Source organism: Tachysurus fulvidraco, chromosome 5 (assembly GCF_022655615.1).
Source record: "Tachysurus fulvidraco isolate hzauxx_2018 chromosome 5, HZAU_PFXX_2.0, whole genome shotgun sequence".
NCBI classification, from domain to species: domain Eukaryota; kingdom Metazoa; phylum Chordata; class Actinopteri; order Siluriformes; family Bagridae; genus Tachysurus; species Tachysurus fulvidraco.
In genome coordinates this window covers 24,724,580-24,737,220 of record NC_062522.1, presented here as the reverse complement: position 1 = coordinate 24,737,220, position 12,641 = coordinate 24,724,580, and the positions used below count along the sequence as shown (strand labels likewise).

At 37.6% G+C, this 12,641-nt stretch overlaps 1 protein-coding gene across 1 annotated transcript; it reads right to left on the bottom strand.

The window, feature by feature from the left end:
* Positions 1-7,346: 7,346 nt before the first annotated feature.
* Positions 7,347-10,069, bottom strand: LOC113643101 (cytochrome c oxidase subunit 6C-1). The gene is made up of 4 exons (XM_027147155.2): positions 9,916-10,069; positions 9,152-9,266; positions 7,703-7,834; positions 7,347-7,487 (listed from the first exon to the last, which is right to left on the bottom strand). The coding sequence occupies exons 2-3, from the start codon at positions 9,254-9,256 to the stop codon at positions 7,709-7,711; spliced, it is 231 nt and encodes a 76-aa protein (XP_027002956.1). The 5' UTR covers positions 9,257-9,266; positions 9,916-10,069; the 3' UTR covers positions 7,347-7,487; positions 7,703-7,708.
* Positions 10,070-12,641: the final 2,572 nt, after the last annotated feature.

Here is a 12,641-nt window from a genome sequence, read left to right as displayed (position 1 = left end):
AGAGACATACACAATCAAGCACTGATCAGAACATGCCGAGATGCATCCTATTGGTCTTATGAAGCACAGATCATCTGTGCAATGTATTTAGGATGACAGTTAAGAAGCTATTTTATATACAGTATCTAAAATGCTGCTGTATTACTCTATGATTCTTTATGACATTTTACTTGAAGAACTTTTGCCAGCATCTTCCAGAAGCAGACTGCCTGCAGAAAAGAAGAGAAAAGTGTATGCTTGCAGATCACCAGGAAAAACAACAAAAGCTTGAAAAAGTCTTGTTTTCAGAATCTGAATTAAAGTAGTGTTATTGATTATGCAGTGTGTACTTGTTTGAGTTGTAAAGTATAATTTAGTTTTTGCAAAATGTTTTACAAATATTTGAACATGCTCTTCTGTTTCTTTTTTTTTTTTTCAAAGTTTTATTGCTGCAGTTTTTATACCTGTGTCAAGGGCTGTTACTGCTATAGTTCTTTCCTATGTTCTTGTTTTTGTTTTGTTTTGTTTGTTTGTTTTTTAAAAAGAAAATGAATGTAAAGAATTATGTATTAACACAGTTCCTGTTCATTGATATTATAACAATGGCTCAAAAGCAATTAAACTGCTAACTAGCTAGTTAAACGTCACTTACTGTATGAAGGAAGCGACAAGCAAACATTACATATACTTACATTTTTTAATAATATTTACCAAGTACAAAAATAAAACAAGAAGCTCTTCAAGTTAGGCCACTTACTGTTGCTGCAACTGCAAGAACTCTGTCTGAATGGAACCAACACATTTTGAGTTTCATTACACTCCTGTTTATGTTTACAGTGAAAAACAAGGCAGTATTAAAAAGTCATATGGTGATGGAAAACTTGTCAATTGGAGAGAAGAGGAAACAGTATAATTTTTTTACAGTTATGGTCAGAAAATTATTTTTAGGACAATTTGGATGGCCAAATTTAAAAAGGCCAAAAAAGATTATAAAGCTGTGAAAGATAACAATGCTTTCTTAGGTTTAGAATGGCAAAACTGTTCTTTTTTTATTTTATGACCAACTCTTCAGCCAAGTGTCAAGCCATCATTTAAACCAGTTAAGGAGTGCATATCCTTGTGCATTTCAGACAACACTAGGAGCAGTGATAACACTAATTATTTTAAGCCTAATTATTTAAGGCATAATCTACAATCATAGAATATTTTCATTCAAATAATGTTGCCATGAAATGCATTTCTGACATTTGAAATAGATTAAAATAACATGGTAACAACAATGGGAGGTTTTATATAATTAATGCTTATAATAATTGATGCTTAATGGGGCAATACATGATATTAATATCTAAAGGTATGCAAATCTTTGAACAGGTATTATTTTAAGAATTTATTTAGGAATAAGTGTAAAGTCCTTAATGAACTCAAAATTGGTTGCTTAATTCCACTCAACTACAAATGGTTGTAGAAAGGATATTATTTACATTTACATTATTGCTGTCAAGTATCACCTAAATAAGTTTGGGTTTCCTACTGTCTGGTTCCACTCAAGATTTCTTCCTCATATCATCTCAGGCAATTATTCCTTGCCACCATCATACGGTGGCCGAGAAGTGCAAAACAAATTAACAATTGCAAAACAAATCCGAAAACACTAACAAATCTGAAAACAAATTAACAAATCCGAAAACACATTAACAAATCTGAAAACAAATTAACAAATCAGAAAACACATTAACAAATCAGAAAACACATTAACAAATCTGAAAACAAATTAACATATCTGAAAACACAACGACAATTCAGAGGGGTGTACTTGGTCTGCAACAATGTTCATCCAACAGCTTGTTTTGATTTTCCCATTGAGCATCACGGTGCCATATCCCTAGTAAACTTCACGTCTAACTGTTGAGATAATGTAAAAGAACACACGATTCATCAGACCAGGTGACTTTCTTCCATTGCTCCATGGTCCAGTTTTGAAGTAAGTATACTAAACAATTCACAAGCTGCTATGTTCTATGTTCTAACCTCTAAGATTACAGTTTAGTCCTCGACACCAGTCACTCAGACCTTAAGCATTTTTCATGAATGTAAACACATCAGCTTCAGAAACTGACTATTCACTTGATCATAACTTATCCACTTTGTGTGTGCTAGGAGATACAAAAAAAAGAGTAAAAAAAAAAGAAACCAAATAAATTTAATTTAACCCATTTGTAAATAATGTGACCCCAAATGGAGTGAACACTTCTAATTTTGGATCCCCTAATCTAAATGAGCTGTGCATAAAGCAAAACCAGATGAGGTGGATATGGAATTGCTATAAATCCATTTTTTTACTTGTGCTCTTTCGTGCAATTGGACTTAAATGTCTGAATCCAGTGTAACCTCTTCTTTATGCACATGAACAGTGAATACTGGCAAGTAGTTGCCAATCAGCTGGTTTTGTGTGGTGTCATAATTCTTTAATAATGTGAAGTCGCATGAATTGAGTAAATGACAGAAAAACAACATACTTCTTCTTCTTTCGGTTTTTCCCTTCATTGGTCACCACAGCGAATCATCTCTCTCAACCTATCCCTATTTTCTGCATCCTCAACACTTGCACCCACTAGCTTCATATCCTCATTAATTACATCCATATACCTCCTCTTTGGCCTTCCGATTTGCCTCCTGCCTGGCAGCTCCATGTCCAACATTATCCTACCAATATACTCACTCTCCCTCCTCTGAACATGTCCAAACCATCTTAATCTGGCCTCCCTAACTTTGTCTCCCAAATGTCCAACATGAGCTGTCCCTCTGATGTACTCGTTCCTAATCCTGTCCAATCTTACTCCCACAGAGAACCTCAACGTCTTCAGCTCGGCTACCTCTAGCTCTGACTCCTGTCTCTGCTCCCGTGACACTGTCTCTAAACCATACAGCATGGCCAGTCTTACCACTGTCCTGTACACCTTCCCCTTGATTCTCTCTGATATTTTCCCATCTCACAGAACTCCTGACACCTTTCTCCACGCACTCCAACCTGCCTGCACTTGCTTCTTTACTTCTTTCCCACTCTCTCCATTACTCTGGACTGTTGACCCCAAGTACTTAAACTCCTGTACCTTCTTCAACTTTTCACCCTGTAACCTTATTCTTCCACTTCCCTCCCTTTCATTTACACACATGTACTCAGTCTGACTACGACTGACTTTCATTCCTCTTCTCTCCAGTGCTAACCTCCACCTCTCCAGGTTTTCTTCCACCTGCTCGCTGCTCTCACTACAGATCACAATGTCGTCTGCAAACATCATCATCCAAGGAGACTCCTGTCTGACCTCCTCTGACAACTGGTCCATCACTATAGCAAACAGGAAGGGGCTCAGAGCCGATCCCTGATGCAGTCCTACCTCCACTTTGAACTTCTCTGTCTGACCTACAGCACACTTCACCACTATCCTGCTCCTCTCATACATGTCCTGCACCACTCTGACATACTTCTCTGCTACTCCTGACTTCCTCATACAATACCACAGGTCCTCTCTTGGCACCCTGTCATACGCTTTCTCTAAGTCTACAAACACACAGTGCATCTCCCTCTGACCATCTCTATACTTCTCCATCAACATTCTCAGAACAAAAATTGCATCTGTTGTGCTCTTTCTGGGCATGGAGCCATACTGCTGCTCACAAATTTCCACCACCTTCCTTAACCTACAGTAGCTTCCACTACGCTTCATTGTATGGCTCATCAACTTTATCCCCCTATAGTTGCTGCAACTTTGCACGTCACCCTTATTCTTAAAGATCGTCACTAACACACTCCTTCTCCATTCCTCAGGCATCCTCTCACCCTCTAAAACCCTGTTGAACAAACTAGTTAAAAATTCCACTGCTGCATCTCCTAGACACATCCAGACCTCTACCAGGATGTCGTCAGGACCAACTGCCTTTCCACTTTTCATCCCCTTCAAAGCCTTCCTGACTTCATCCTTTCTAATCTGATCTACTTCCTGTTCCACAGAGTTCACCCCTTCTACTCTTTTTTCCCCCTCATTATCCTCATTCATCAGCTCCTCAAAGTATTCCTTCCATCTCCTCTGTACACTCTCCTCACTTGTGAGCACCCTTCCATCTCTATCCTTAATAATTCTAACTTGTTGCACATCCTTCCCATCTCGATCCCTCTGCCTAGCTAACCTGTACACGTCCTTCTCTCCTTCTCTAGTGTCTAACCTAGTGTACAACTCGTCATATGCCTTCTGCTTGGCCTTAGACACCTCCCTCTTCACTCTGCGCTGTAACTCCTGAACTTCCTCATTCCACCACCAAGTCTCCTTATCTCCTTTGCCCCTTCCAGATGACACCCAGCACCACCTGATCACTTCTGCTGTAGTTTCCCAGTCATCTGGCAGCACTACCTGACCACCCAGAGCCTGCCTCAACTTCTGTCTAAATTCCTCACAACATTCCTCCTTTTTCAGCTTCCACCACTTAGTTTTCTTCTTTCTTCTTTGACCTCTTCGTCCTACAGACCATCAGAGTCATCCTACACACCGCCATCCTATGCTGTCTGGCTACACTCTCTCCCACTACCACATTACAGTCACTAATCTCTTTCAGATTGCCTCTTCTACATAGGATGTAGTCTACCTGTGTTCTTTTACCTCCACTCTTGTAAGTCACTCTATGTTCCTCCCTCTTCTGAAAATAAGTGTTAACCACAGCCATGTCCATCCTCTTAGCAAAGTCCAATACCATCTGTCCTTCAAGGTTCCTTTCCTTAACTCCAAACTTGCCCATCACCTCCTCATCACCTGTGTTCCCCTCACAAACATGTCCATTAAAATCCGCTCCTATCACCACTCTCTCACCCGTGTGAATACTCTCCATCACCTCATCTAATTCAATCCAGAATCCCTGTTTCTCCTCTAACTCACAACTGACCTGTGGGGCATAACCACTAACAACAGTCAACATCACCCCTTCAATCTCTAACTTCAGACTCATCACCCTGTCTGACACTCTCTTCACCTCCAAAACATTCCTCACAAACTCCTCCTTCAGGACCACACCTACCCCATTTCTCTTACTATCCACACCATAATAAAACAGCTTGAATCCTGCTCCTATACCATGAGCCTTGCTACCCTTCCACCTGGTCTCCTGTACACACAGTATATCCATCTTCCTTCTCTCCATCATATCAGCCAGCTCTCTACCTTTCCCTGTCATAGTACCAACATTCAGAGTTCCTATTCTCAGTCCTACACTCTTACCTTTCCTCTTCTCTCTCTCTGCGCACTCTCCTCCCTCTACTTCTTCAACCAAACAACATATTTATGGCAAATATTTGGTAAAATAGGATTAGATAGCAGTGTGGTATAAAGTACTAGAAAGCAATACTTGAGTAAAAGTACAAGTATCGTACTAGAAAAAGACTTTGGTAGAAGTAAAAGTCACCTTTTAGAATATTACTCAAGTAAAAGTCTTAAAGTATCTGACATATACTGTACTTAAGTATCAAAAGTAATTTTCTGATATTTAATGTACTTAAGTATTTGAAGTAAATTTCAGTGATTTTCGGTAGGCATAAGAGCAGGGGCGGTTCTAGGATTTCATCTTTAGGGGTTTTAGCCCTCAGTGAGAATTTAAAACAAGAAGAGTTTTATATTATATATTAAATGACTACATAGTAAGCCAAAAGTTATGGTATTATTAAATGGCAAAAGTGGACACCAAAATTGTATGCATGATGTAATGAAGCCAGTCTTGAATCAAATCAGTTCATGTATGTGTGCATTCTCTACAAACAGTGTGTCTAATTAATGCGGTCATTAATAAACAAATATTCACAAGACAAAGACCAAATCAATAAATGTTATTTTTATTTAGTATTGATATTGCATTAATATTTTGTTTGTGCTATCAACTCTGGTAATAAGAATAGTGACATTTCACTGCTTTTGATTGCCTCCAGCTCTGACTGCGCGTGCACGCTGCGTGTGTCTGTGCTTCTCCGTAGTGCGTGCGGACGTGCAGTGACACTCTATAGGAGCAGTGACTCGCCAAACCTCCCTTATTGCAGTCACACACATTTCTTCTGATTTTATTTTGTAGTAACGAGTAACGAAGATGCTTTGTGGAAATATAACAGAGTAAAAGTATACATTTTATCTAGGAAATGTAGTGGAGTAAAAGTGAAAGTTGACAAATTTAAATAGTGAAGTAAAGTACAGATGCGTGAAATTTCTACTCAAGTACAGTAACGAAGTATTTGTACTCCGTTACATTACAACACTGCTAGATAGTCTAAATCCCAAACAGTTGTTTACTTCATATCTCCTTCTACACTGACCACAGGAACTAAACTGATTTTTTCTACATTTAGAACCACCTTCCATTTTTTTTTAACTATGAAAGGTGAGAATGGCTGAAATGCAAATGACAGTTATGATGTATTACACATATCACCAGTGCTGTAAAAAGGCTAATTAGCATAACATATTCAATGTCAAATGATTACATTAAAAAGTATAGTTTATGATTGGTTTGCATGTTTCTAAGATACAACCTCTGTATGTACTAAATGGCAGTTTTATGAGACAACAATAAACCTAACATTCCTAACTCAATTTCATTAAACCAGAAAGATATTCAAATAGCCTGCATAAAGCATACGAAAGTAGAGGGCACACAAACTAGACTTACCTTTTTTTTGCTGCACATCATAAAAAACATATGCTAAATTCATCAACATACCATACAATATTCAGTCACGAATGCATATAAAACACAAGCGTTGTGGAAGCTTTACATTCTTTCCTGGTTTCTAGCTCTAGGATTGCTCATGATATACCTATATCTACCCGCAGTGAATGCACTCTCTTTTCAAGCTTTTATTTACAATTATTGTAATTAAAATGCAATTAGTGATATTTAGAATACTACAAATAAATGCATATATGAGATCTTTAACCAAAAAAAAAAAACGATCCATTTATCAGTATTCAGATGTAGTATATTCAGCATGTTTTTATTCTACTGCACATCACTACATTTTACTTGCTTGTCTTGTTTTAATGACATACCGCTTCAGCAGCCAACTGCTAGAAAAGTAATTCTATTATGCTAACAGTTGAAGACAGCAAATTACTGTCCAAATGGAGAGCTGTCTATCCAGCAGCCAGACTCGAAATGGCTACATTTTAGGTTTGCTTCTCAAACTGACAGTCAGTAGGAATAGTTTTTTTGATACCAAAGACTATTTTCAGCAGTAAAAAGAACAATGTTAAATTTCTTCTGTTCTTATTTCATTATGCATTTGAAAACATAATCCAGATATGACAAACAGGGAATATAAATACATTAAACAAACAGTGGGTAAAAAGATATTTTTACTGGCTTAAGAAATTACTGCACAGATACAGAAGTTGACAATGGTTTATTTGTATGTTTATAATATATTTAACATCCAGTAAGGAACAGGAAAAAAACTGAATTTCAGAGACTGAAGCAACCTGTAAAAGAACACAAACACAGAAACATGAATTGGGACTTTTCCTTCCCCCTTTTTGGGGAGAAATAAAATTGAAGGTGGTATGTAACTGCACACATGTATAACAGATTTTGGAATTGAGCTATAAAATTCTTTGAAAATTTGATAGGCAAGAACACATGATAGTACACCCATCTTCACTAGACCAAATTTTGGGAAGAACAGGAGAATACTTACATCCATTTATTCACCAGAGGGCCTCACACTCTCAAAAACCCCAGCCTCCTTCATACTGTTAAACTCCTTCACGGCATCATACTGCTTGTAAAAGTCAGCATAAGCCTGTTTCCGTGGCTCTGTGACTGTGTACTAGAGTTTAAAAATGAAATCACTTTAAAATTAAAGCATCAAAAAGACATTTTCCTACAACCATCTTGCATTTGTCTCTGTATTAGTGAAAAATTTGTCATACAATTTTTTTTTTTATAAATAAGTGAGCAGCTTTGACAACGCTTTTACCCAAACTGCTTAAATGTGGTAAATACGCCATTTCATTTTTGATTTATAGGGAAATTCTGTATACTTTTAATCAGTAGGTGGTGTCAAACGTGTGTGGTGAGCCATTTTTAGCATAGCAGTAATGCCAGCATCGTAATGGTATGCAAGTGTGCAAAATTGTTTTTAAAAATACAATATATGGGGTGTCAGACACTGATGTCAGGAAAGAGGCCTGGACCTCATGTGCATTGTCATGCTGGAACAAATTTGGGATTCTTAGTATCAGAGAAGGGCTTTTTACAATCTACCAAAAAATAAAAAAATCTATACAATTGTGTTTGTACTTTGTGGAAACAATTTAGGGAATGACCACACATGGGTGCGACAATCACATGTTCACAAACCTTCAGCTATATAGACCCCATTCACATTGGGCATTAACAGTCAACTTGAGTGATCAGATCACAAGCAAACAGCACAAAGTACAGGTATTAATGGAGTCCAGTGTCTCAAAGACATGTTATGACCCAACTTCTCAAACCATATGCGACAGTGGTATGGAATAAGGTCAACATATTTGCCGTTTGAACATAAATGCATCCCACTTAGCAATGAAGGTCCAACTAACTAAATGCATAGGCAGAAAATATATACTCATTGCAAGACTTGTTGAAAATCACACATACAATGTGCGTGAATAATAAAGTACTGGTAATAAAGTGCTGCTAGGCTAATAAAGAAAGACAATTTTATAACAGCAAAGGAGCTCTGTTTGTCAGAGTTTGTCAAACTATTACATTATGTCTCATCTCTCGCTCATAAGTTTCATTAGTAGACATGATTATAACTTCTACACCAGTCCATAAAGGTACATGAGATATGAGTCACAGGACAATTTCTGCCTGAAAACAAATGTAGAAATCTTATGAAATCCAAAGAACAAGTGGTCACTGAAAATAGTGAAAGGCTATACTTCTTGGCCGCCCACTTACTGATGCTAGGTGTGAACTGGAGCATAATGTATTAGCTGCAGTCTGAAATTTCACACCCACAAGGTGAAGTGTGCTTAAACACCTTTTGTTTACATAACCATAACTATTTACAAATTCAACACTGACAACTAATCAACCAAAGACTAGCAATTTATACTTGACATCTAACGTTTTCACAAAAGACATTCTGACTGACCTTGAATGTAGCCGCCGCAAACAGAGCCAACCCAAAAGCAACGGGCAGATGAAACCTCAACCTTTTTGCGAGGAGACCTCTCATCGGGGGCTTAGGAAGAGACATGCTGATTGATCTGTAAATCACACAAAAAGAGCAGGAGACAGGATTAGACATCTATGAAGGATGAACCAAATGAAATGATTCACAATGAAATGTAAAGCACCAGAATTAGCACATTATAGTACAATGACTAACTACATTAACGTATGTTTGCAGTATTGACCATATTTTTTCGAGTAATAAATATCAATTGCAGTTTTTATTTATACCCCACACCTTAGCAACTTAAGCTAGCAAAACAGACCTTACACGAAAACGGGTGGGAAATATTTCTGCTAGAACAGATTCAGCATATAAAACCTGTAAGCCACTAGCTACATAAACATCAAGCTACTTAACACAAAACTTGGTAAACGAGACTTTATTAAATTTTAAGGATTCAAAATAATGAACTAAATGTTTCTAACGTGTTTTATAACGTCTGAAACATATATTAACGAAGCGAGGTCCATGGAAATGACAAGAAAACGCAAGACTAACAGTTTAGCTTGTTAGCTAATCACACAAGGTACAAGGTTTAGACCAGGCGCATTTCGCTAAATATACTGTTCAATGTGAATATTTATATATAAACCTGTGTGTATATGTCTAGGAGTAAAATTAGACTTCACATACATTAATATATTTTAAAAGAGCACAAAAATCAAACCAGGAAACGTAACCTTTTGATGCGCGACCTTCACAGAAATCCAGTAATCAAGACCAGCGCGATGTACTACGGAACCTCGCAAGGGCCAAAATACCGAAGTGCAAAGCATGACGGGAGGTGATGGACCCGCCTATTTTTTAGTGAACTTTGCTCCGGTAGTAAAAAAAAAAAACACACACACACACACACACACACACACACACACACACACACACACACACACACACACACACACACACACACACACACACACACACACACACACACACACACACACACACACACACACACACACACAAAACTTTGCTGTACAGAGTGGAGTAGCGTATCATTACATATTTAATATGTATTATAAAAGGATTCTGTATCCCACTTTATCTCTGTTAAACTCAGATCAAAATACATTTTCTAAATCCTTATCCTTTTTAGCTTTATTTATATATCATTATCATATATACTCTAGTTAAAAACAGTGATGTGTTCAGTCCTGAGTGACCAAGTCTTAGCCTATTTATTAAATTCAATTTTATTTGTATATAACACTTTTTTACAATGGACATTGTCTCAAATGTGTTTTGTGGGTTATGACTACCCCGAAATATACCCCCACAACACACAACCCCAAATGTAATCAGTAGTATTGAGCAACAGTGACTGGAGCAGCTGTCTGGTCTTGGTCTCAAGGTTGAGAGATCAGTAAAGTTTTGGCAAAAATGTGTAACACATGAGGTGTGATAAATTCCTTGAGAGAGCAAAAAAGTGTGCAAGTGTGATGGTTCAAATCCTGGTAACTGGGCTTACGAGTGTGAGGAAGTTCTTGGGGCTGACTGGCTATTACACAGGCTTATATCTAATTACAGGCTGAGTTGGTCAGTTTCTAGTCAATAGTCAACAGAGAAAAGAGGTGGGTTGAAGCATCAGGTAACGCTTGATTGTGTGTGCCATTACTGGCAGTCTACTTTTACATGGATTTTCCGTCCAGCCATGAACCAGTGAGAGATCGAACTGGTGAACCTGAACATGGCAAAAGCCAAAAATTTATATGTAGTGTTTCATGTGCTTTTTTTTAGTATATGAAGACATGTGCACAGTAAATGAATAATGTCTACATATTTGAATAGCTAAAAAAAATCACATTTCGGAGCTTACTGAGGTTATCTTTGTGGTTCCATTCATGTCTGAAAACTAGCATAACTTCAGCCACAATGAATTATAGATTGTATTACTGGAATATTAGTGTGGAATGTGTCCTACTCTGTGTGTGCTTCACTGAGCTCTTGACCTGCTATACACACCGATTTTGAGTAGACTGTGTCAATTCGTCTGATTACTTGTCCTTCATCAGTTCTCACAGTAAAAGATTGTGGAGCAACTTCATGAAGAACAATGGCATTTGTCATCCATCCTTCAGGATCCCCAATTCTCCCCTCAAAACACTCATTGTTGTAGTTTTTGTTTCAGCTTTAAAAAGTTTGGGAGTCTGGTACGAATTTTCATAAGCAACTCAGAAGGTCTCCACTCAAGAGGTGATGCTCGGTAGGTGAGTAGAGCAAGGTAAGGGTCTGAGTCACTGTCAGAAGTGTTCATTAGGAGCTGCTTGAGGATATGCACCCCTTTTTCAGCCTTTGTTTGGACTGTGCATACAGAGAACTTAATGTCACGCTTGATATCATACAGATTTGTAAAGTTCTGCAATTCTCTGCTGCTGAAACATGGTCCATTGTCACTCATGAATACGTGTGGAATGCCATGTCTAGCAAATTCCATGTCATTTTGTGTGTGTGTGTGACACAGCTGGATGTACTGTACCTGACAGCAATACCATCTCGAGGAAGTTTAAATATTAGTAAATGATTACTAGGAAGTTCTTTCCATTAAGATGGAATAAGTCCATTCCTATTTTATGCCATGGTTTGGATGGCATATCACTTACAATCATTGGTTCCTTGGTTTGCTTGTTCCTGTATTTCTGGCATTTTTCATATTTGCTTATCAGTCTTTCAATGTCTTGTGTTAATTCCAGGCCAGAAAACTCTTTCACAATTATTTTGCATTTCTCAGCACCTGAAGTCTATAGTATGTATTATCTTGTATAGTTTTGTGTTATTTATGTCTGTACTTTTGAGAGTCACAAACAGCTGGAACCAAATTCCTTGTGTGTGTCAACACGCTTGGCAAATGAACCTGATTCTGATTCTGATTCTGAATGATTTTTTTGTATGTAGTGTTTCAACTCTAGTGGGATAACCATTTGGTTTTGTTTCAATAACAGTCCATTAGCCACAATCTTATGTGATAGAACAGTGGACAAGAGCCTGCAGGCAATACATTTTTCATGTTCTCAAAGAAACATTTAGATGTTTTTTCTGCTATTTGTCTGGACTTGAACATCATCTTCTGTTGTACTTGCAGTGTCCTTTGTGGGTGTTCTAGACCATTGTTTCTCAACCTTTTAGGAGTAATGGACCCCATCACATCTCAAACCAGCCTCATGGACCCCTTACCCCTGCTCTCAATGGCCATCCCCAGTTTTCATGATTTTCACAACTAAAAGCTAAATTAAGAGAATAAATGCAATATTAGTAATTAATAGACTCATTTAATAACTGATAACTAGAATAGAATCTGGCCATATAATTTCATTTAAATGACACAATACATTACAAAATCAATCACAACGAAATCAACGTCAATTTCAGTATTTCACTTTCTACTTGAACCTGTAAAACTTATTCAGGA